Source organism: Mirounga angustirostris, unplaced genomic scaffold (genome assembly GCF_029215605.1).
Source record: "Mirounga angustirostris isolate CCGP_5_RB_7025 unplaced genomic scaffold, mMirAng1.0.hap1 SCAF_6, whole genome shotgun sequence".
NCBI classification, from domain to species: Eukaryota; Metazoa; Chordata; class Mammalia; order Carnivora; family Phocidae; genus Mirounga; species Mirounga angustirostris.
Window position 1 is genome coordinate 59,503,287 of NW_026991714.1, and position 22,987 is coordinate 59,526,273.

A 22,987-nucleotide genomic window follows, 5' to 3' on the forward strand; every position below is an offset into this window, starting at 1 on the left:
CCAATTTACATTCCACCAGCAGTGCATGAGTGTTCCTTTTTCTTCATATCCTCACCAGTACTTATTATTTCTTGTCTTTTTCATACTAGCCATTCTGACTGATGTGAGGTTATACCTCATTGTGGTTTTGATTTGCATTTCTTTGATGATTAGTGATGTTGAGCATCCTTTTGTGTGCCTCTTGGTCATCTGTATGTCTTCTTTGGAAAAATGTCTATTCAGGTTTTCTGCCCATTTCTTAATTGGGTTATTATTATTATTGGTACTGAATTATATAAGTTCTTTATATATTATTGGATATATCATTTACCAAAATCTTCTCCCTTTCAGTAGGTTGCCTTTTCATTTTGTTGATGGTTTCCTTCATATGCAAAAGCTCTTCATTTTGGTGTAGTTCCAACAATTTATTTTTGCTTTTGTTTCCCTTGCCTGAGAAGACATATCTAGAAAAATGTTGCTAAGGCCCATGTCAAAGAGATTACTGCCTATGTTGCTTTTCTAGGAGTTTTATGGTTTCAGGTCTCACATGTAGGTCTTTAATCCACTTTGAGTTTGTTTATGTGTATGGTGTAAGAAAGTTGTCTAGCTTCATTCTTCTGCATGTAGCTGTCCAGTTTTCCCAGCACCATTTATGGAAGAGACTGTCTTGTATATTTTTATCCCTTTGTTGTAGGTTAATTGGCCATATAATTGTGGGTTTATTTCTGGGTTTTCTATTCTGTTACATTGATCTATGTGTCTGTTTTTGTACCATACTGTTTTGATTATTATAGCTTTGTGGTGTGCCTTGAAATCTGGGATTGTGATAACCTCTAGTTTTGTTCTTCTTTTTCAAGATTGCTTTGGCTACTCAGGGTCTTTTGTGGTTCCATACTAATTTTAGGATTATTTGTTCTAGTTCTATGAAAAATTGTATTGGTATTTTGATAGGGATTGCATTGAATCTAGATTCCTTTGGGTAGTATGGACATTTTAACAATATTAATTCTTTCAATCTATACTCTGAGAACTATAAAAAAATTGCTGAAAGAAATTGAAGATTACACAAACAAATGCAAAGATATTCCATGCTCATGGACTGGAAGTCTGTATGACCTTTTAAAAGACTAACATGTAAATATGAGCCACTCAGGTTTAAAGAGCAAGGAAGGACATGCAAATATCAACACTCTTAGAGATGGTACTTGGAAATCAGTTTGGAGAATGGACAGGAAGCAGTGGGAGTTATCAGTGATTCTAGAGTCACTTAAAAGGTTTTTTGAAGTGCAGATTGAGGAAAATCTGTTTTTGCCAACACTTTCTGGTTAGTAGGTTTGTGATAGGGCCCATGATTTTGCATTTTTAAAAAGTTCCCAGGTGATGATCATGCCTGCTGGTCCAGGGAGCACATATTGAGAGCTACTGCACTAGATTTGGGAGGCTAGTTAGAAATTTTTTGCATTGATCTATGTAAGATAAAACATAGAAATAAATGCTGACAATAGAGTTGAAGAGGAAGGGTGGGTTCCAAAAATATAGAGGAGTTACAATTGACAGGACTTGTTAACAGACCAGAGTATACAGATGAAGTAGAGGTAGAGTCTAGTCTAGAAGAGTCTAGATTGATTTCGAGATTTCTAACTTTAGTAGGTGGGTGGAAAATGGTGGTGCCATTATCTCAACATATGGAATAAAAGAGGAGAAGATGGATAGGTTTTGGGGTGGACCTGATGACGAGTTTGGTCTTAGACATGTCAAATGGAGATTTATGTGCAGATATCTGTTAGGAAAGTAGGATACTGTAGAGTTGAAGTTACAGTTATAAGAATGAATTTATAAGTGTTGGCATGTATGTCTATAGAAGAGAAATTATAGGTCATAAAGTCAACAGAATAAAGTACTCAGAACAGAACTCTGAAATATGCCAGTATTTAAGGTGAAATCAGAATAATTCACCTTGAAAAGGCCCAAGAAGGGCTGCCAGGAGCTGTGGAATAAAGAGTTTCTATAAGGGTGTGATCAGCCTGTCAGCACTGCAGAAAGGTCAATTGACATATGGATGCCAATGCATTTAGTTTTGTCAGAGTACCACGGATTGGACCCAGATTGTATTTACCTGACATTAGAAAATGTTTCTGAGGACAGAATACATGCCTTTTGTTTTTCTGATATTAAGTTTCTATTCACTTCTGAAGAAGATAACATTATTGATAGAAATACTTGGGGTATGAATGGATTCGTATTCAAGTTCTAAGGTAATATTGTAGCTGAACTTTAATAAAATGTTTGAAGAGCAAATTAAGAATCAAAATTTATATACATATGTGTGTGTGTATGTGTGTGTGTACATATATATTCTTTTGAGGAAGCACGGTCTCTTGTGGGGTATTATTCCTTTCTACAAGAAGCTTGCAGAAATGAGTGTGGAGGTTTTTGTGGTTGGTCCTTCTGAAAGTGTTTGTTTTGTTCTCTACCCCCATCCCTGCTGGGGAACCAAGAATGCTATTATTGCTGTTAAGAATATTGTTTTACTCTGAAACTTTGTGTGACAGCTGGACATGATTATTTTATTAGTTTACTGACTGGCACAACTTAAACAAAAAAGAAAGACAAGGTCAACAAATGTGATAGATATTAGGGCAGCTATCACTTCTGATAATCAGACCATAACCTTTTTTCCCCTTTTCCTCCAGTGCTTCCTCTAAGCATGACAGTAAATAGAAATTGCTGCCCTTCAGGACCTGGGATAATGGTTTCATAAGCAGGATTTATCAGTGGTGTGTCAGTGTCTGGAAAACATAGTTTAAATGTGTATGTCCAAAGCAGCATGCCCACCTCTATTTTAGGAAAACTTCTTGTGGGGTGTGTGGATTGACTGACTCGTTAGGACTCTCTGGAAAGCCAGATTTGAGATTGAGCAGACATAGCCCTTTGAATTTGCTGCTTGTATTCCTCTATTAATTAGTTGGAAAGTTCCCCACAAAATGTGGGCCAAATGCAGAATGAGAGGGACTGTCAGTAAGACAGTGAGCTTTCTGAAGGACCAGAATCAAAGGACGTTTTCTCTTTTGTGCTCAAACAGGTCTGATCTAACAGATTCTCTGTGTGTAGACTTTACCCTTTGCTTGTTGACCAGTGTTTTAAGGCCCGACATTATGAAAGGAACACTTAAAATCTCAGGCTGCAAATGATCAAATGTGTAATTGTTATTTCATGGAGACCAAACTAATATCGTAAACTATTAGAAATTTGACTCGCTGACAGATCAGTCTCTTATTTATTTATTTATTTATTTATTTAAGATTTTATTTATTTGACACAGAGAGAGAGACACACAGCGAGAGAGGGAACACAAGCAGGGGGAGTGGGAGAGGGAGAAGCAGGCTTCCCGCCGAGTGGGGAGCCCGACGGGGGGCTCGATCCCAGGACCCTGGGATCATGACCTGAGCCAAAGGCAGACTTTTAATGACTGAGCAACCCAGGTGTCCCCAGATCAGTCTCTTAAAAAACTGGTAAAGAGCCTGCCGTTGAGGCTGATGGCTGAGGATGGTGGATTTTAAAGATGGAAGACATAAAACACGAAATTTCTTTCCAGATCAGTTTGGAATACTTAAAGTAATGACGTTAAGCTATATGTTCTTCATTTAGGATTAAAAAGAACATATTATCAAGTATATCATTGGAATTCAAATTAACATTTTCCCCTTTTCCTTTCTTTGAGCAGGTGGTCAAGTTATTAAGCAACAAAAGATCACAAGCAGTTGGAATATTAATGTCTAGCCTTCATTTAGATATGAAAGATATACAACATGGTGAGTATAAACATAAAAAATCAGCTTTTGAATACCCAGATTTGGGGTGACAGATGTGCTGTTTGGTGGTAAAGTTATTTTAGAGTTTTTGAGATTAGTATGTTTCCTGTAAGTGCTACCAAACTTTCTACCATGATTGTTTCTGGAGGGGTTACTAGTAACTTGACTTTTATGTTGTTTCTATATTTTGCTAAAAGCCTGATTCTCGTGTGACATATTTCGTCTGCATTAATAAATATTTCATTTTTAATTCATCAGAAATACTGGTCCCACTGTGCTCTGTAGTGAATTAGACTATATCTGACGTATTTACTTCAGGATGCCATGCTCAAAGAGTGACTGATAAGCAGGAGTGATAGTGATATGTCTCAGCCATTGAAAATACCTGAAAATAGTGTACTGGAGAGATAAATATGTTGAGACTTGAATCTCAAGTGTTTGATGAGCTAACATAAATTTTCTAACAGATTGTCTTCAACCAGTGTAGGAGTTACATGGATGCTTGTTTTATTGTTATTATTTTAAGAATCTTTTTATGATTAGAGATGTTGAATAGTAGACTGGATTGCCATGTATAGTAATTAAATGAAAACTCAAGTGTTCAAGAGGCTGAATGATCGTTTGTTGCGGATGTCTATAAAGCATTGGACAGGTGAGGGGGCATGTTCTCTTAGTCCTCCTGTCCCCAGATATGATGAGATGCTGAAAGAATCACAAAAGCAAATTTATTATGTATAACTTTTTAGGGTGGAAAACTGTCCCTCTTCTTTCAATCATTTGGTATGACTATATGTAAACCCCTGGGCTTTTCTATGCATAGAGGGATTGAATTATTTTTTTCTAATAACCATCAAAGATAGTTTCAAATGATTCTTGCCCACTTATATTATTGTTGGTGATCCAGACACATGGAAGCAGTCATATCAGGGCCTTTTGTTATTTCTTTTATGTTGTTGTTTTAATTTATATCTTTAACCAGCCTTATAAAATATTCTCCCTGTTTAGAGTTAGGCTGATTTTAACGTTTTGTAAGTGGCTTTAGTGTCAATATTTTAAATACTTGAAATCCACCCTATAATTGACAGGCATTCCTGTGCCATATCTTCCTATCACATGTATGCTGAGAGATATTGCCCAAAGGTGAATAGAGGAAATATATTTATATTCAGAACGTCTCATAAGCTGTCCAGAGCCTTAGAATAGATTTAAAGCAGATTGATTTATCCAATGGAATGCCAGTTTACCTATTAAAGAAATATGGTTTCAAGTATAACCCAGACTTTATAAATCATGAAAACATTTAACTGGCTTTCTAGCTTACCCCTTTATGAATGTGGATTCTATTTGTTAGCCTTAAAATACTGTGTGGAATAATTCATAAATAGCACAAGCCTGGTATGTTCTGTCAATTGATGAGTAACTCTTAATCATAATTTAAGTTTTTATTAAACTGTTTTGATGGTGAGGAGACTTCCTCAAACTGAAGCATTGAGGGTAGTAGTCACAGAACAGGACGCCAAGGCTGGCGCCAAGAAGTACTTGGCGTTTCTAAAGCTGGCAGATGTAGCCCAGTTAAGTCATAGAATGAAATCTGAAAATAATGATATGGTCCTTTCCTTCAGTCAAATATTCAACCCGGGTTGAGTTAATAATGAGAACCTTATGAACAAAGGAGTCCGCCTAACATCTGTGTCTGTGGTAAAGCCAGTGAGAGTTCATTGAAAACTTGCTAGTTTAACATGCAATGCTAACAATAACATGGCATGAACGTCAGTAGTTGAAGGGTCACACAGAATTATGCATAAACTTTATCCTATTAGGATGTGAAGTGATTGCTTGAGTCACTTTGAAACCCTGTACATGGTTTTCTAAAAAACAGCTGCTTTAAAATTTAAGTCTGAAGAAGCAAGTGGTATGCCTTGCAGTGAATAAAGTCCTGTTTTGTCTCAGTATGTTGTCTGGAACCATGATTTACATGTGAGAGTCACTCGTGGCCTCTAGAATAAACTTGACTTCTATCAGGATATGCCTCCACTGAGAAATCCACAGAAGCATAAACATCATTGATTTTGGTTGTAGAAGCAGCCACAGAATTTATCCAGACCTCTAGTGTCATCTTGTAGAAGAGCAAACGAAGACCTTTTTGGTGGTTAGGTTTCTTTTTCAAGGTCGCAAAGCACGTTAGTGGAACAGACTAAGCTTGGGCCCAGCCCTCTTCACTCCCTGGTCCTGTTCTTTTCATTCACGGGAGCTGCTTTCTCAAGATGGTGCTTTTTCTACAACCAGCATTGGTATCTTGAAAACAGAGTATATGTAACAAAGCAGAAATTTTTTTTCTCTTTTTCTCTCACCAAAACTCCAAAAAAGGTTAAGGTTGAGTTTACTTTGTAATGTTTCTATTTTTAAAGGGCCATGTTAGAGTAATTAGCGTGGAAGGTTTGGATTAGAGGTGCCAAAAGTCTAATCGTGGTCTTGCCACCATGTCCGCTGAGCACCACACCCTGCTCAGACTCAAAGGTTATTTTCTGCAATGAGCACATGTAGAGTCCTCAGTAGCATATTGAGTCAAAGGGCAGAGAGGGAAGAAAGGATCGGTTTCTTGACTAAGTTCACTAATGTGGCAATACAGGTGAGGCAGTCCCAAATAATTAACGGTGAGTGTGCATGTGCGCACATGCGCACAAAGGTTACAGTGAGGACGTAAGCAGCTCTAATGCAGTTGGCAGTGTGTTCTGGTATCTTCTAAACTATCCTGTAAATTGTCACAGTTTTCCAACGGGAAGGGTGAAACTGTGGTGTGCCACCTCTGGAAACAAAACAAAACAAAACAAAACAGAAACACTCCAATGGTTTAGAATAATTTAAAGTCTAGGATGAAGGTGCTTTTCAGAAATGATTTACCTAGTGTGCTAGAGCTTAGGGTCATTATGCCTTTAGGATCTCCTTAAATCAAGCTCTAGGGATCCCCTGAGGCAATGCTAACTGCTCATCCATTGCTGAGTTGACTTCCCTGGGTGCATAGCCCTTTGAGTTCCAGTTTATTGTCACCTAAGGCTAGAATCTCTACTTTGTGTGGGCCCTCAGCTTTAATGTTTGGCCTTTGGCTCCATCAGGCTGTCAATAGAAAGTTCAGGTTCCTTGGGATAGGGCTAAAGCAGTTTCTGAACTGGCTCATTTTTCTGCATTCTCTCTTGTTTAGCATGGTAATTCCCCTCTTGGCTGTTTTTTGATGCTTTTCAGATATTTGATAAATATATTTTATCCCGCATTTTAAATTACTCTCAATGAGAGGATTGATTCAAGTCATCTAGCCTGTTATTTTCATGATGAGAGTATCCTATAGCTCTGTAATTGAGTTTGGTGAAAAGAGATTGAAGTTTCTATACAGCATTCCATCCGTACTTCGGGAGTCAGTGTGGTCGTCACAGCTCCAGGATCGTTTTGGTAGAAAATAGTAGCTGCAGAGCAGTTTGAAATTTCATAGGGCTCGGTTTTATCCCCTACAGTCTCACCACTAGGTAGAATATCCACATAATTTATCATCCAAACTGTGATACCTTTGAGAGTGGAAGGGGGTGCTGTGAGTAATATTGCTTGGCACACCAGGAGTAGAGTAATTCTACTATCGGATCAAATGGAAACAAGTTTCTGATATCATTCTCCTTCATATATGTATGTTTATAATACAACTATTTATTGGCCAGGGAATTAGTTTGAAAAGCCTTCTTTGTAAACCTGAGGTTGTCTAGCTCTCTGTCCTTTTGGGACTCTCCTCAGTATCTTGTCTGAAAGATTTGTTCCAGTTTGAGGCAAACACATCACAGAGGAAGGAATCTGTTACCCTTATAATCTGTAGCTGGCAACTAGAAATCGAACTCAGCTGGTAGCTGGACCGAGGACCAGTTAGGGACTAAGCCTCTGGCAGCGTCCTTAAAGATCAAGCTATAGATTCCCCTAAGTTTTTATGCTGTCTGTGCACAGGGGCGGAGTGGAGCATCTCTAAGAGATTTTAGCTACTCCACGTGTCTTGTATCCTTTTAGTTTCACCAGTAAATGCCCACTTGACATATTAGAATGCTAATTAGCAAAGCCTTAGTTACTGATCTAGTAACTTGTAATAACTGCCCCTGAAGTATGGCCTCTTTTTCTATATTTAAATTCAATTAGTCAACATATAGTACATCATTAGTTTCAGATGTAGAGTTCAGTTATTCATCAATTGCATATAACACCCAGTGCTTATCACATCACGTGCCCTCCTTAATGCCTGTCACCCAGTTACCCCATTCCCCTACCACCTCCCCTCCAGCAACCCTCAGTTTGTTTCCTATAGTCAAGAGACTCTCATGGTTTTTCTCCCTCTCTGATTACTTCCCATTCAGTTTTCCCTCCCTTCCCCTATGATCAGGAATTCTGCAACATGGCAGGATATAAAAGCAATGCACAGAAATCAGTTGCATTTCTATACACAAACAATGAAACAGGAGAAAGACAAATTAAGGAATAGATCCTATTTACAATTGCACCCAAAACCATACGATACCTAGAAATAAACCTAACCAAAGAGGTAAAGGATCTGTACTCTAAAAACTACAGAATACTTATGAAAGAAATTGAGGAAGTATGGCCTTTCTTACATAGTGCTGTCTTACCATCCCTGAGGTATAGGTATTAGGACAGTTGACTGCCCCTAAAGTTGAAGCTTTAACTGGCTCATATACACTATTACATTCCCTCAGTATACATGTTTTAAAGTAGATTAAAGATACTATAGCAAGAGATACCTAAGATGTATTTAATGATCTCACACATAGAAATAAGTTTTGCTAACCTTCCAGCATTGTCCAGTCCAAAGTATTGACCCTTGTTCCTTTCTTTCTTTCCTTTTTTTTTTTTTTTAAGGTTTTATTTACTTCTTTGTCAGACAGAGAGAGAGAGAGAGAGAGAGGGAGCGAGAGCACAAACAAGGGAAGTTGCAGGCAAGGGCAGAAGCAGGCTCCCTGCTGAGCAGAGACCCAACGCAGGACTCAATCCCAGGACTCTGGGATCATGACCCCAGCCCAAGGCAGATGCTTAACAAACTGAACCACCAAGGCATCCCAGCCCTCGTTCCTTTCTTCCTTTTAATATCTGTCCTATCTAAAGCCAACTAGTATTGTGAGCCCATGGGCAACAAGTACTAAATTATATCTTTGTTGACAGTTCTATTGTTTTTAACCATGATTTGTCAAAATCATGTGTCTTGACATCAAATAAGATAATTATGTAAACTACCTGGTCAATAAAATGATAGTTATTTTTATTCTTTGGTGTCTAAGCCTAATGACTGCTTTTTCAAATGCTCTTTAAAAAATGCAGTTAAGGATACCCTACAAGGGCAATGACCTGCTTTTAGGTTTAAATCAGAAATTCCAGGGGTGCCTGGTGCAGTCTGTTAAGCATCCCACTCTTGGTTTCTGCTCAGATCGTGATCTCAGGGTCCTGAGACCAAGCCCTGTGTTGCACTCTGCACCCATCACAGAGTCAGCCAGAGATTCTCTCTCCCTCTGCCCTTCCTGCTCGTTCTCTCTCTCTCTCTCTTAAATAAATAAATCTTTAAACAAAAAAAATCAGAAATTCCAGTGAAATCTGTCTGCTAATTTCTGATCCCTTATTGGATCCTGTGTCATCTTGCTGTTCTTTTGATCTTCTGTCACTGACCTCCTTCACAAGGGCTCAGAGTTGTCAGAAGCCTTAGCCTGATAACTGTGTAGGAAGAAATCACCTAGGTTGGCAGCTATTTAAAAAGAGAATTGCTTTTGACAAACAGGACATATACTCTTTCATAATCAGGTCTTTTTATTAGTATCTGAAGAGACAGAATTAAATATTGGCTTGAATTTTTACCTCTCCCCCAACCCCCTTCCTTCTATTATTTGCCAATACGGGTGTATCTCAGATACGTTGCGGGTTTGGTTCCAGACCACTGCAATAAGGTGAATATAGAAATAAGCTGAGTTAAATGAATGTTTTGGTTTCCAGTGCAAATAAAATTTAAGTTTACACTATACTATAGTCTATTAAGTGCACAGTAGCATTGAATTTTAAAAAATCGTGTATATACTGATGTGGTTTTAGAATATAGGTGAGGTTCGGTGGGGTGAGGTCCGGAGCCAACCACCAAGAAAGAATTCTTGAGACATCTTTGGTGCAGAACGGTGGTTTATTAAAGCATGGGGACAGGACCCGAGGGCACAGAGTTGCTTCACTTGGGTCTTGAGGAATGGCTGATTATGTACTCCAGAGTTGGGGGAAGTAAGGAAAAGGGAGGTTTCAAAGGAACTTTCATATGCTAAAGAGGACCGACCTACAAGATACCAGAGGTCTTGCCATTGTCAAGTTAAGGTTGTTTTCCCCTCTAGCAAGGTATTAACATTTAGTAGGGAGATTCCTGGGAGAATGTCACACAAGTCCCACCCAAGAGTGGGGGATAAGGGGAGGTTGCAGGGTGTCAGCTTATGCTTTGTCTTCAGCTAACCTTCTGCTCCCTCATCGTATACCCTAATTAGAAAATACTTTATGGCTAAAAAATACTAACCATCAATCTGAGTTTTCAGTGGATCATAATCACTGAGCACAGATCACCGTAGTAAGTATAATGATAATGAAAAAGTTTGAAGTATTGGGAGAATCAGCAAAATGTGACACAGTGACATGAAGTGAGCAAATGCTGTTGGAAAAGTGGTGCCCATAGACTTGCCTGAAGCAAGTTGCCACAAACCTTCAATTTGTTAAAAAAAAAAAAAACAAACAAACCCAAAAAACAAAAATGCAGTATCTCTCAAGTCAATAAAGCAAAGCACAATAAAATGAGGTAAGCCTGTAGCTGTGTAAAGTGGTCCAGAAGAAGGGAGTTAATTTTCATTATACAATGCAGGGAATGGAGGTTTATATTAAGCCTGCCTGGGGCTTCACCTTAATAGGACCAAAATGGGTGTCCAGCTCCTTCACTGCTCTCTACAGTGTATTAGCTTATTTCACAATGAGGACCCGTGTTTCCTAATAAAATGAGAATATGCAACATAGGCAAAAAGAGAACTGGCGAAAGGCGCAATACGTCTGGCCACCAGTTGTTTTGGTTTTTTGAGTTACTAAAGCACTGGAAAATATATTTGGCAAATTTCATTTCTTCCTTCGTCATTTCATACAAATTCCCCAGTTTGCTTATTGACTCTGTTCCTTAGCGAATGAAGCGGATTTTTTTTCACAGCTATGAATTAAAGGAGGAGAAAGATTTTAAAGGGAATTATTAATTAATGGAGTTGCTTGTTCTTGATTGAACCAAGCAAAGATACACAAATTTGTTAGAGAAAAAGCATGTCGGGCTCAGCTTATCAGTGAACAAAAAGCAGGTTGTGATTACTTGTAAAAAGCTTGTGACGCATAGGGCATGGGACTTTCTGTGCCTTTTTTCTAGGTTACTGATGCTCAGAGAGTTTTTAGGGATATACACCCTGGTTAAGTCCTTGGGGATGCTTGCTTTCATTTTGTACTCATACTCTAAGCCTATTTCTTTATTCCTTTTGTCTAGACTTCCTGGCTTTTCCCTTTATTTTTAAGTGCAGACTAGCTTTGATTAAGAGCCTGATTCCAGAGCCATGCTGCTCAGATTTTGTTTTGGACAGAACGTTCGTCTCCCCCCCAAGCCCCAAATTCGTATGTTGAAAGCCCTAATCCCCAGTGTGATTGTGCTGACCACGGGGAGCCTTTGGGAGATAATCGGGCTTAGATGAGCTCATGAGGGTGGCCCCCATGATAAGATTAGCATCCTTTAAGAAAAGGAACTGAGGCCACGGGCTCTGCACACTAGGAAGAGGGTCCTTACAGGTTCCAGCCTCCAGAACTGTGAGCATTAAATTCCTGTTTAAACCCCCAGTCTGTGAGCTTTGTTAGCAGCACCAGCTGACTAAGACAGACTGGAATCCCCGTTCTGTTGTGGGGTAGCTGAGTGATAACCTGGGCAGTTTATTTCATATCTCTATGGCTCCGTTTCCTCATTAGTAGAAAGGGCTGTTTAAATGAGTTATTTCCTGTAAACACACACACACACACACACACAGTAAATAGTCAATATTCATTCTGTCCTCGCCTTTCTGCATTTCTTTGGAAATGACTTGTGTTAATAGGCTTTGGAGGTTCCTGAAACTCAGAGGCTGGCCAACCAGTGAGGAGAGAGACCGTAAAGGTTGCTTACTCCTCCTTCCGTTGTTGTGAACAGGTTCTGCTACAAGCCTCTCCCCCCTCCCCCTGCCCCAACACAGGGGGTGGAATGCAGAAGCTGCTCCTGATGGCATTTGAAAGCCAGAGGAGAGGGGAAAAGTGGGAGACTTGTTCAAGGGGTGCATTCGATTGTTCTGGAGCTTGGGTTTTCTGTCATTATTACTGAAATAATGAGTTATTAATGGGCTGTGTCCATCTCTGTTTTCTGGCTAGAGATAAATATGAGGATTATTTATATGAGCAGCCCTTAGAAGTTGAGCATGGACATATCTTTGGACTGTACTTTATCAGCAAGGAGAGCAATTTGGTTTGGAAATTTGAAAGGTGGCGGCGGGGGTGGGGGGGTGCCCTCCCCTAACTGTTGTTTCTTAATCATTGTCTCTGGGCACTGTGAGCTCGCCATATTCCACACGTACCGCTGTTGACTCTGGGTGGCTTGTGAGGGTAGCAGGGGGAGGGAGTTTGGCTTTGTTGCTACAGTGAATCTTGTAAGGAGCAAGAGTAGAAGTGGATTCAGGGACAGATGCTTCTGTTTCTTGCTTTGACATATTATTAAACTGACAGTGAAACTAGTTTCTAGCTCTGAGTATAAGTATTAAAAACACTTCTTTAAAAATCTGGAAATACCCTTGTGAACTCTGGGAACTCTTCCCATGTATTTTGATAGCCTACACACATAGCAGTTCTTCAGCCCTGTGGGGCTGCCACTGGATAGTGTTTTTCTTATGAAATTTTCTACCAAACAAGTTGTAGATTACAAACTCCTGGTCTTTTTTGTAGCATTTCTGGTTTCATTTGTGGAGACACAAGCTTTTTCACTGGCCTATTAATTACCATAAGAAAGTTTATCCATAATCATTTGTTTATTTTTGTAATATTCTCAAAAATTGGGGTTAGTGTGGGCAATGTTATTTTTTCCCGGCAGGTTTTCCAGTGTCTGGTTTCTTTACAAAACTCGAGTTTACAAGGCTCACTTAGAAATTGCTTCATGCCTCCCCCTTTTTTTTTTTACCTTTAAGTGTTTTCTTCACATGAGATATGGAGTTTTAAGACCTGTTTATTATATTTATTGAGACATTAAAAAATCTAGTAAATGCTGTTGGGAGGTTTAGTGAATGGTTTTCATTGAAATGTGAAGTCACTTAGAAATTTGAGAAGAAAGTGGGCTCCGTCCAGTGAGCTGTGTAACCTTTTCATCAATTGTAGCCTTGTTGTGGAGAAAGTACATGTGAGATAGGTCCACTTTCATTAAAACCTACTTTTAGAAATTTAATATCAGAATATGTTTTAATTTAAAATATAAATTCATTCCTGAGAGTTTCTTATACAAAGACAGACCTCCCAAATCATTTTAAGTCACACATAGATCATTAAATCAAGGGAAGAGGAATTATTTTAATAAGTCTTTCATTACAGTCTCAGAAAAAACCTGGGTTGAACTTAGCTTATATTTTTTTTAACGTTGTTCCACAGTTGGGCTTTTTGATTATGCTTTTATGGGAAGGAGAAACGCAATACTTGAAGCTGTTCTGAAACTGTGAGCTTTGGATGTGGATATTCCTTCCTTTCTTGCACTTAGTATCTGATTATGTATCAAGTGTTTGCTGTGTATTTTTATTGCCCCCCTACCCCATCCCCACCCCTACCCTCTCTCCCCTGTAAGTTCTGTGAGGCCCACTGCAGCTCAGCTCAGGATGTTTGCCCTTATAATGCTGTTATCTGGTGATTGTTAAAGGAATTGCCCAGGACCAAATGGGGCATGAGTGAAGGGGGAGCCCAAATTTGAGCACAGAGACTTAGTGTGAGTGCATAATTAATCACACCAACTTTGCCCCTTTGTCCACTGTGTGTTAAAGGTGCAGTTTTTGCACCAATATTCCTTTTGCATAATCCTTGAGAGGGGTGGGGATTTGGACTATTATTTGGGTGGGGGGGGCGGGGAGGGTGAAGCCCTTTTGATAACTAGAATCCTGTGGGTATTTTAAAATTGACATCTTTAAAATTCTGTGTGTTTTGACAAGTGCATTTTCAGCACCCCAAAGTGGCCACCCTCAAGATGCTTTCTGGTCTTTATCCTTTCAGATGAAGTGAGGATCTGAGAGTACTAGAGATGAGGAGAGGAAGGAGTGATTGGCACTTTCCACATTTCCCTTAGGAGCCACCTGTGTCCTATTCCTACTAGGCACATTCTAGAAATAGAATCAGAAATATAATCAGCCCTGTGTGCTGAGAGATCAGATAAAATGGCTTAAAAAGTTACGTAATGGCATGTTATCTTTGAGCATGACTGCAGTGATGATCTTTCATGCTGATGACTGTCTTACCTCTTTCCTCACGGTCAAACATGAATACAATAAGATCTCTACTTCCCCAGTAGCAGTTTTCAGCCAAATACCTCTGAATTTGTTGTAAAATTTATTAAACAGTTTCAATCAATTATTATTTACATATGATTAAGAAATCAAATAGTACACTAGGCCTTGAAATGAAAACCCGCAGTTCCCAGTTCCCCATATGGGCTTCGTCACTTCCACGATGGATTGTGAAGGCATGATTTTCCCCTTGTTTGAGCCACTGTGGAATATTCGCAGTCTCCTTTCAAGGAAATGGTGGAATTTAGGAGCAGGATTCTTTATCGTTACTGACAGTATGAAGCCCTTATGAATTATATTGTTGTGAAGAGAATTCTAAGTTGAGCACGATGTTCACATGTATTATCTGCAAGTTTTCTTTTAATTCTAAGATTTATGATTCTAAGTTTAAGGTTGTACAATTGCTGATAATAATAATAATAGCCAGCGCATAAAGTCATTGCTGTAGGGTTTGCAATAACTCTTTGAGGTAGGTAATGTTATTATCCCCAACTTAGGGATAAGGAGGCAAAAGAAAGTTAAGCAGCAGGTGATGGGGCTGTGTTTAGTCACAGGTGGTCTGGCTGCAGAGTCTGTGCTCTGAAGCCCTGTGCTGTACTTCCTAAGAACTCTCAAATGGTAGTAATTGTATCAGTGACTTAAGCTGGAGAAAATGGTGCATGGTTTTTGTCCTCCATGGTTCATAACTACAACACCAGTCTACTGGCTAGCGACGGTCATTGCTATTCACAGCACCGTCCTGTCTTCTAGTAGTGCTATTCAGCTAGAGCACACATCCGTACTGTGTGTTTGTGTGTGTGTGTGTGGGGGGGGGTAGAATCAAGGATCATAGAGAGAAAAAGACTGTCACGAAAGCTGCAAAGGGGTTACTTGATGGATACTGGAGGATTTGCTTTAAAATTCCTTCTATTATCACTTGCTGTCCTGTCTTCTGTCAGTTCTATGATTTAGGTAATGCTCAGATATGCTTTGCCAGAGAAAGCTACAGAGTGGAGGGTGTCTCTCTATGCCCAACTTCTGTACCAATTAAAGGGATAAGAAGGAGAACGCATTCAAAGACTATGATCACTTTAGCAACATTTTCATATAAGTGTCAGAGTGTGTTAGAGTGACTAATTATACTCTTGTAACCATTAGCCCCTGTTCTTACCATAAAGATGTCAGGATTGACATTTAATTTATATCAGGGGCTTTTGATTCATTTATTCCTACTGTCTTATTTCCTTCCTTTTTTTATTTCTTCCCATATTTAATTATTCACTTACTCAGGTATTTACTGAGTACTTTCTTTGTGCCCAGCTCCATTCCTGGTACTGGGGTATAAAAATGAGAACAAAAAGACAAGACAACAACAACAACACGTGGCTATGTGGAATTACATTCCAGTAGGGAAGAAAACAATTAAAAAAAAAAAAAAGGCAAAATGTATGGTATGTCAAATGTCCATTAGTGCCATGGAAGAAATACACAAAAGCAGGAAATGGAAACAGCACAGAGTGAGAGGTAAGGGAGCAGTCAGGAACAGCGTCAATGAGAAAGTGAAATCTGAAGGGTACAAGAAAAGGAATCCCATACTATCAGAGGGAAGAGCATGGTTGGGAGAAGAAGCAGTCAAATGCAAAGATCCTGTGGTGCTAGCGTCCTGGCACACTAAAGGACCAGCAAGTTGCTGAGTGGTTCTGGAGGGAGTGATCAAGGGGAAGAGAAGTTTGGGGTGTGTTTGGGTAAATAATAAGGGATGGAGGGGAGGAAGTCGTCAAGGGGGATGGGCAGGAGGACCAGAAGAAAACTTTCACAGTTAATTCAGATGCAAGATGATGGTGGCTTGCACCAAAGTGATAGCAGTAGGGATGGTGAGATGTAGTCAGATTTGGAATATTTTCTGAAGGTAGAGGCAACATGATTTGCTTATGGATTAGAAGTAGACTCTGAGAAAGAGCAAGGACTCAGGATTTTGGGCCTTAGTTAATATACAGGTGTATTTGCTATTTTCTGAAAAGAGGAAAATTGCAAAAAGGGCAGTTTGAGAAGGGAAGATCAGGAGTTCCACTTGGGACATGTTATGTTAGACATGTGAGTAGAGGGGTTGGGCATTAAGAATCGTAAGTTCGGAGTTAGAGAAGTACAGACTGGTGATAAGCATAGGATTCATCAACATCTTGATGATGGGAGTAAGGGTAGATGGAGGAGAACAGAAATCAAGTATCGAGCCTGTTACGGTCCTCACATTTCCAAAATCACGGGAGTTTTCACAACACCTTCAGGATTATTATCCTACGAATCTACTATGATGTTGCTTAGAGTACTCTAGATGGGTTAGGAATTAGATCAAGTGGAAAATGAAGAGCAAAGAGAAATATATTTATATTGAACATATTATATATTTTTAGTGGTCCTATCTAGAAAGAGGGCAGAATGCAAGCTTTCTTTCTTTTTCCTCATTTGCGCAACAAACTTCGTTCACTAAGAAAATGGATAATTGGAAGTTGTTTAAAATCAGATTGTGTTTTTACATTATTTCCACTAAACAGTTGGCTCTATTTATTTCTTCCGTGAAGAGGAACATAAACAGGAGCAGCTTTCTGGACTTGCTAACGCTCATATGAAGATAAATTTGAAATATTTATGTCTCTAGACAAAATATCAGTAACTAAATACAAACAGAAAATTTGATTACTATTTAGTGGACTGTTGGGTAACATTGAGAATTTGCCGTGAGCGATTTGGAAGAGAATACAAATTGAGTAATTTATGGTATCCACGTTGACATTTCCTTTGGAAATAAATTTCTTTTAATTCTTAGCATTTTTTATCTTAAAATTCAAAATTTTATTATCAATCTGTTTTAGACCTGATAGCTCCCATGCTCTTGGACTGCTGTATTTCAAGGCAGTTCTGTTATGCCTTTCATCCTTTTAAAAAATTTTAATTAATGGAGAATAGAAATGTGTTTCATAAAGATTATGTCTGCCTCAACCAAAATTGTTTTTCATTTTGAAAATCTCTTTATGGTCCAGTTTAACAGACAGCCTGAGTCTCACATCATTTATTCTATTGTTATATGTTGTTTTGGTTGAAATGTATGAAGAAAATCTGTCTTCACACAGATATATGTAGCTGAAAAGAGAGAAGTATTTATTAGTCTTTCAGATAATGGCAGATATTATTGTTAATACTGCACCAAAACTCAACAATAGTTTCCTAATGGTTAGTTGCAATGTTGAATTTGAAAGCCACATCAGTAAGCTTTTCATACATTAAAAAAAAAAAAAAGATCACATCTCACTCAATATTAAATACCTGGATCTGCTAACATTATTTAACTGAGTTAAGTCATCTGAATTACATAGATGTTTGGCAAAAAACATAACTTTAAGAATATTGAGTTCATTTAAATGAAACCCAAATATTCATTTAAATCTGAACAGGTTCTGCTATGTTTTGAAGTGTTGGAGATGTTTAGAATAGTTCTCAAAAGGCACACTTTGCCTTTTTGAGATAAATTGTGTTTTTATTTCTTTTTTTTTTTTTTAAAGATTTTATTTATTTATTTGACAGAGAGAGACATAGCGAGAGCAGGAACACAAGCAGGGGGAATGGGAGAGGGAGAAGCAGGCCCCCCGTGGAGCAGGGAGCCCGATGTGGGACTCGATCCCAGGACCCTGGGATCATGACCTGAACCGAAGGCAGACGCTTAACGACTGAGCCACCCAGGCGCCCTGTGTTTTTATTTCTAACTCAAATTCACTCTGGCAGTTTTTTGAACCCTAATTCCAATTACAACATGTGGATGTTACAGTGTTGGTTGCTCAGTGCCCTATGTGAAGTTTAACTTGGAATTATGCAAACAGACATTTGGGTGTCGTGGTCACTGCAACAGAACAGTGTAAACTGGCAAGCAGAGCGTCACTGGTCCTTATCTCAGCCCTAATCTCTGGAATGAAAGATTCCCATCATCTGCTGCACGTAGCGAAAGGTCTGGGTGTCACAAGGAAATGACATCAGTTTTCTAGCATCTGTGATACCCTCGAGTAGTAATTTCAGAATACTTAGTAAAAGGCTTACATTGTTGAAATATGATGTAGTCTGGGGAGTTGACTTTTAGTCTCAATCTCTAACTCTTTTATTCTGTGCCAGAAAGGAATTTTGCAAGACAGGATGGGTTTTCCTTTGTTGTAGCCTGGCTAGTGAGGATGAATAAATACACCTACTATCCTCTTTCCTCAGAAGAGAGGAGAATGTGGAGGAGATGTGATATTCTCTGGGAAATCTAGGAATAGGAAATTGCTTCTTCTTGAACAATGAAGTTCATGATTCCAACTGAGAGTATTTTTAAGTGCTTTGGCAAAGTATTTTAGCCACTGGCAACCATTTCCCCTACACAGATAGAGTCAGATGGACTCTGTACACTTTGAAAGTAGGGAACAAACAAAAATACAAAAGAATCTTTATGTATGGAAATTGTGAAATTTGAAGTCTGCATTGTTTTTTTTCTGTTGTTGTTTGTTTTAATGGTTGCATTTTTCATGGGATTATTTGTGTACAGGAACAGCTAAGGAAAAGACATTAGTGAATTATTGTGATGGTGGAAAAAGGTTCTCCTGGTCAGTCGAACCAATAGGTATGGGAGTGTGGAGAGAGTTTCTAAATATTAGTTCAGTTCTTTGGGTGGAATCTTGAAGAAACATCTATTATTCATAGAGCACTCTCAGTTTGAACTGTAATTTTATTTAGTTGTGGGAAAGAGACTTGAAGCTTGTATTATATGATGGAGGAGAACTGTAATGAAAATTCATGGTGCTCAGGGTACATTAAGCCTCTTCTCCCACCAATGGCTTCCATCTAAACCTTTGCTAAATGGCGACGCCCACCCTCTGTTTTACTCTTTGCCCGCAAAGCTTTGCATCCCAGTCGTCAAAGGATGTCAGGAAGGTCTGATCATGAAAATAGCTTTCTTTAATTAAAAAATTTCTTATAAGCCACGAGAAGAGAAGAATAGATGCATTTTGCTCAATTAAATCAAAATTTTGAGGCATTATAGTTGCAGAAATGCTGAAGTCACTGGATATGTAAAGTAATGAAGCAGGAAGTGGGGACTCGTAGAAGCAGAAGCAAAACTAAGAGTATCCTTTGTCCAGGCATGACCCTGAACAGTGGGTGGTCATTGCTGAACTCTAGAGAATGGGCAGTGTGGTGACAGAAAAGCAGATAGAAGGAGGAAAATTCCTCCACCAGTGGCCTCACCATTCACCAGACAGCTACTGAAGTTTAATTAAGGCTCAGAAGTCTGAGTCGTGAATTAGAACAGAGGCAGTTCCATCTTATATTTGAAAAATTTCTATTTTACTTAGAAGCAACTTTTGTTCATTAAAAACCCATCAGAGAAATCGGAGTATTTGGAACTCCTCCCCATATTTAACTGATCTCTCTTATTCCTGGCAATGAAACATTACACTAATCCTCTCACACAAATATATATATCAAAAGAGACGAAAGAAAAACCTTCATTAACTGAACAAATATCAAATTATGACTTAACACACACATAAACTAGTGCATCATATTTTTCTATGTGTTAACTACATGCTGAGCTAAGTAAACCACAAAATTATTCTCGGGAACATAAGTATTGTGTGTATTCTTTAGATTTTTCATATTTTTAAGTTTTTGGCAAAATAGTCATGAGACAGAAGTTGTTAGTCAAAGTCATGTCTATGGTACAATGAAAGGAATTACTATAACATGTCACATCTTGGTATGAAGCTCTCATATTCCCAGTCATATATTGTAAGTTCACAACTAAATTTTTTTTAGTTTTTGATAAATTTTTAATTTTCAGTGACTAAACTTCTTGGTTCTTTTCCCTACCTCAGCATGTCTGCCAGTATATAAATGGTAATATTTCATATACTCAGGAAGCTATGTAAGTGCACATTTAAGTAAAATATCTTTAAAATGATTTTTTTAAACGACAATTATAATCTTTGTGTTTGCAAATTCAAGCTTTCTCTTCAGGGTTTCTTTTGAAGTCAGACATGTTTGTGAGGAATTACACTGAAAAAAGTATGAGTATTATCTGTGTAGAAGTTATTTTAGCATAAGGCATTTTAAATTTCTGATAGATTGTGTACTTTTAGAGCAATGTATATGCATGCACTCCAAATAAAATTGAACAGTGTCCCCCTTTTACAACATGTATTAGAAAACAGTGGCAAAATGTGATCGGAGTTAGGGTCTTATTTCCAGGGAGACTCACTGAGCTCTATTTTACAAGAGCATAAATGTTTACCTCAGCAAGAAGGTAAAGTACATTATGCCCAATAAAGGACATTTTGCAGCGCTGGTTTACAGAAAACATTCAACAGACAGTGGATCTTTTACACAAAGTACAGTGCGTTGTTTGAAACTATTTGCTCATCTATACACTATGCTTAAAATAAACGCTATCTGGGAATATGCCAGTCTTTTTTTTTTTTTCTCTACCTTTTTTATTCCACACCCTAGATTTTGTCACCTGCCAAAGTCAAATAAATCTTATCTGAACAGTTGAGATAAGCCTTGAGTTGTACCCAGTATGGTCAAATCAACAAACCTCTTCAAAAACAGAAATGAAATACAATATCGCCAGATTAAACAATCTACAATGGCAATCATGTTTGCATTTAAAGATTTTATTCCAAAAGGATTACAGTCTTGGTATCCATTTTTTTTTCCCCTGCCTAGACAAGAAGGCGACATACTGAGTCAAACAAAATGCATTTGTTCTCTAGCAATTTAACTTGTACAGCTCTTATAAACAAGGCCCATAGGTGTATGAAGCCTACTGACTTAATCAGTAACTTATGTCGTTATCCTTGTATAAGCAAGTATGCTTGAGAGGGACCAGTGGTGGATTGAGTATCAGAGTTATTTTTTTTCCAGCAGGAAAGCCTTTCTTTATGTAGCCTAAGTATAAAATCTATAGAATTCTGGCATTTTATTGTCTGTACCTTACAACAAATCTCCTCCCAGGTTAAACTGCCTGAAAAGAGAAGATAGTATAAATGGATATGATTTCTAAATAAGTAGGCTATTATAAAAATGCAAGGTTCTTCCCTTCTATAATAAAATGTACGCTCTACAAGGGCAGGAAGTGTGTCTGTCAGGTTTACCACCATATCCCCAGGGCAGAGAAGACTACCTGGTTTGGGGTTAGAACTCTATGAATATTTGTTCAGTGAAGGAATAAATGCTGTTTTCAAGAAGATACTGTTTACTTTGCAGATAAATACAAACATTTTGTAATAATTTAATCAGTTGTTGATACTTAAAAGCATGTTTCTGAAGTGAATATATTTTGACTTGCAGTTAAATGGTTCCCTTTCAACGTTATACTGTTTAATTGGCAGTTTATTTATGTGTAACAGGTAGTAAACAGATGTTACTGTGTCACTCAGTGTCAGGTAGTATTGACTTCTGTGTATTTCCTGACCATAGGGGAATTTATTTTTTTATTTTTTATTTTTTGGCTTTTTAAAAATTTTATTATGTTAATTACCATTCATTACATCATTAGTTTTTGATGTAGTGTTCCATGATTCATTGTTTGCGTATAACACCCAGTGCTCCATGCAGAACGTGCCCTCTTTAATACCCATCACCAGGCTAACCCGTCCCCCCACCCCCCTCCCCTCTAGAACCCTCAGTTTGTTTCTCAGAGTCCACAGTCTCTCATGGTTCGTCTCCTCCTCCAGTCTCCCCCCTTCATTCCATAGGGGAATTTATACACTGCTTGCTGATTTGAAGAGAACCCATTTCCCCACTGGTCTTTAAGCACATCTCCGCATACTTGAATTCAGCCTCTAGCACATCTGAGAATTGGCCCAACTGGATATAGAATTGGGATGCTGATGTGCTGCTTTTCTTTTATTTTTAAGGCCCAAACAATATAAAATATATTTTCATTTCTAATTTATGTTGTTTTGTAAGAGCAATTATTTCTACGAATGTCTATATGATATTGAGACATTTAGAGAGAACGAACGAAGAACCTTCTCTTTGTGAGTGCCTGCTGCAGCAAGGACTGTATGTCACATGGTAGAGGAGTTACCTCTAATCCTGACAATAACCATTTGAGGGAGGTATTAACACCATTATATACCTATTTCACATGTGAATAAACTGAGACCCAGATTGCTTACCAAGTCTCGTCCAAGAGACACACACTAGCTAGTCACAGATCCATGTTTTTAATCCCAGTCTGTGTGAATCCAAAGCACTGAGGTTTAAGGTTTCAAGTCATTTGGGAAAAAAAAATCAAGACTTTTGAGTTATTATTTGAGTAAATTAAAGCTGCTCAATAAATACATTAATGTATAAACCAGGGATTTGAATGGAAGGAGCAATAAGAAAATTTAGAAGTCTTATAAATACAAGGAATCGAGTGCCATTATTTTAATTTGGACTCTTTAAAAAAGAATGCTTTTGCTGTATTTGCCATTACATTTATTATGGCCTTTAGATAATTCAGAATTACTTGAAATGTGATTCAAGAACTTGTGTGTTTCCGATGTATGTTAAAAATGT

The 22,987-nt window shown here is 38.2% G+C and overlaps 1 protein-coding gene across 1 annotated transcript in view; it reads left to right on the forward strand.

Annotated features, from left to right (window-relative positions):
* Positions 1-22,987, forward strand: part of FMN2 (formin 2) — a 375,766-nt gene that overhangs the window by 159,814 nt on the left and 192,965 nt on the right. Inside the window, exon 5 of the mRNA XM_064594391.1 lies at positions 3,704-3,791. Coding sequence (XP_064450461.1) covers positions 3,704-3,791 — 88 coding nt within the window. The remainder of the gene's footprint in view (positions 1-3,703; positions 3,792-22,987) is intronic.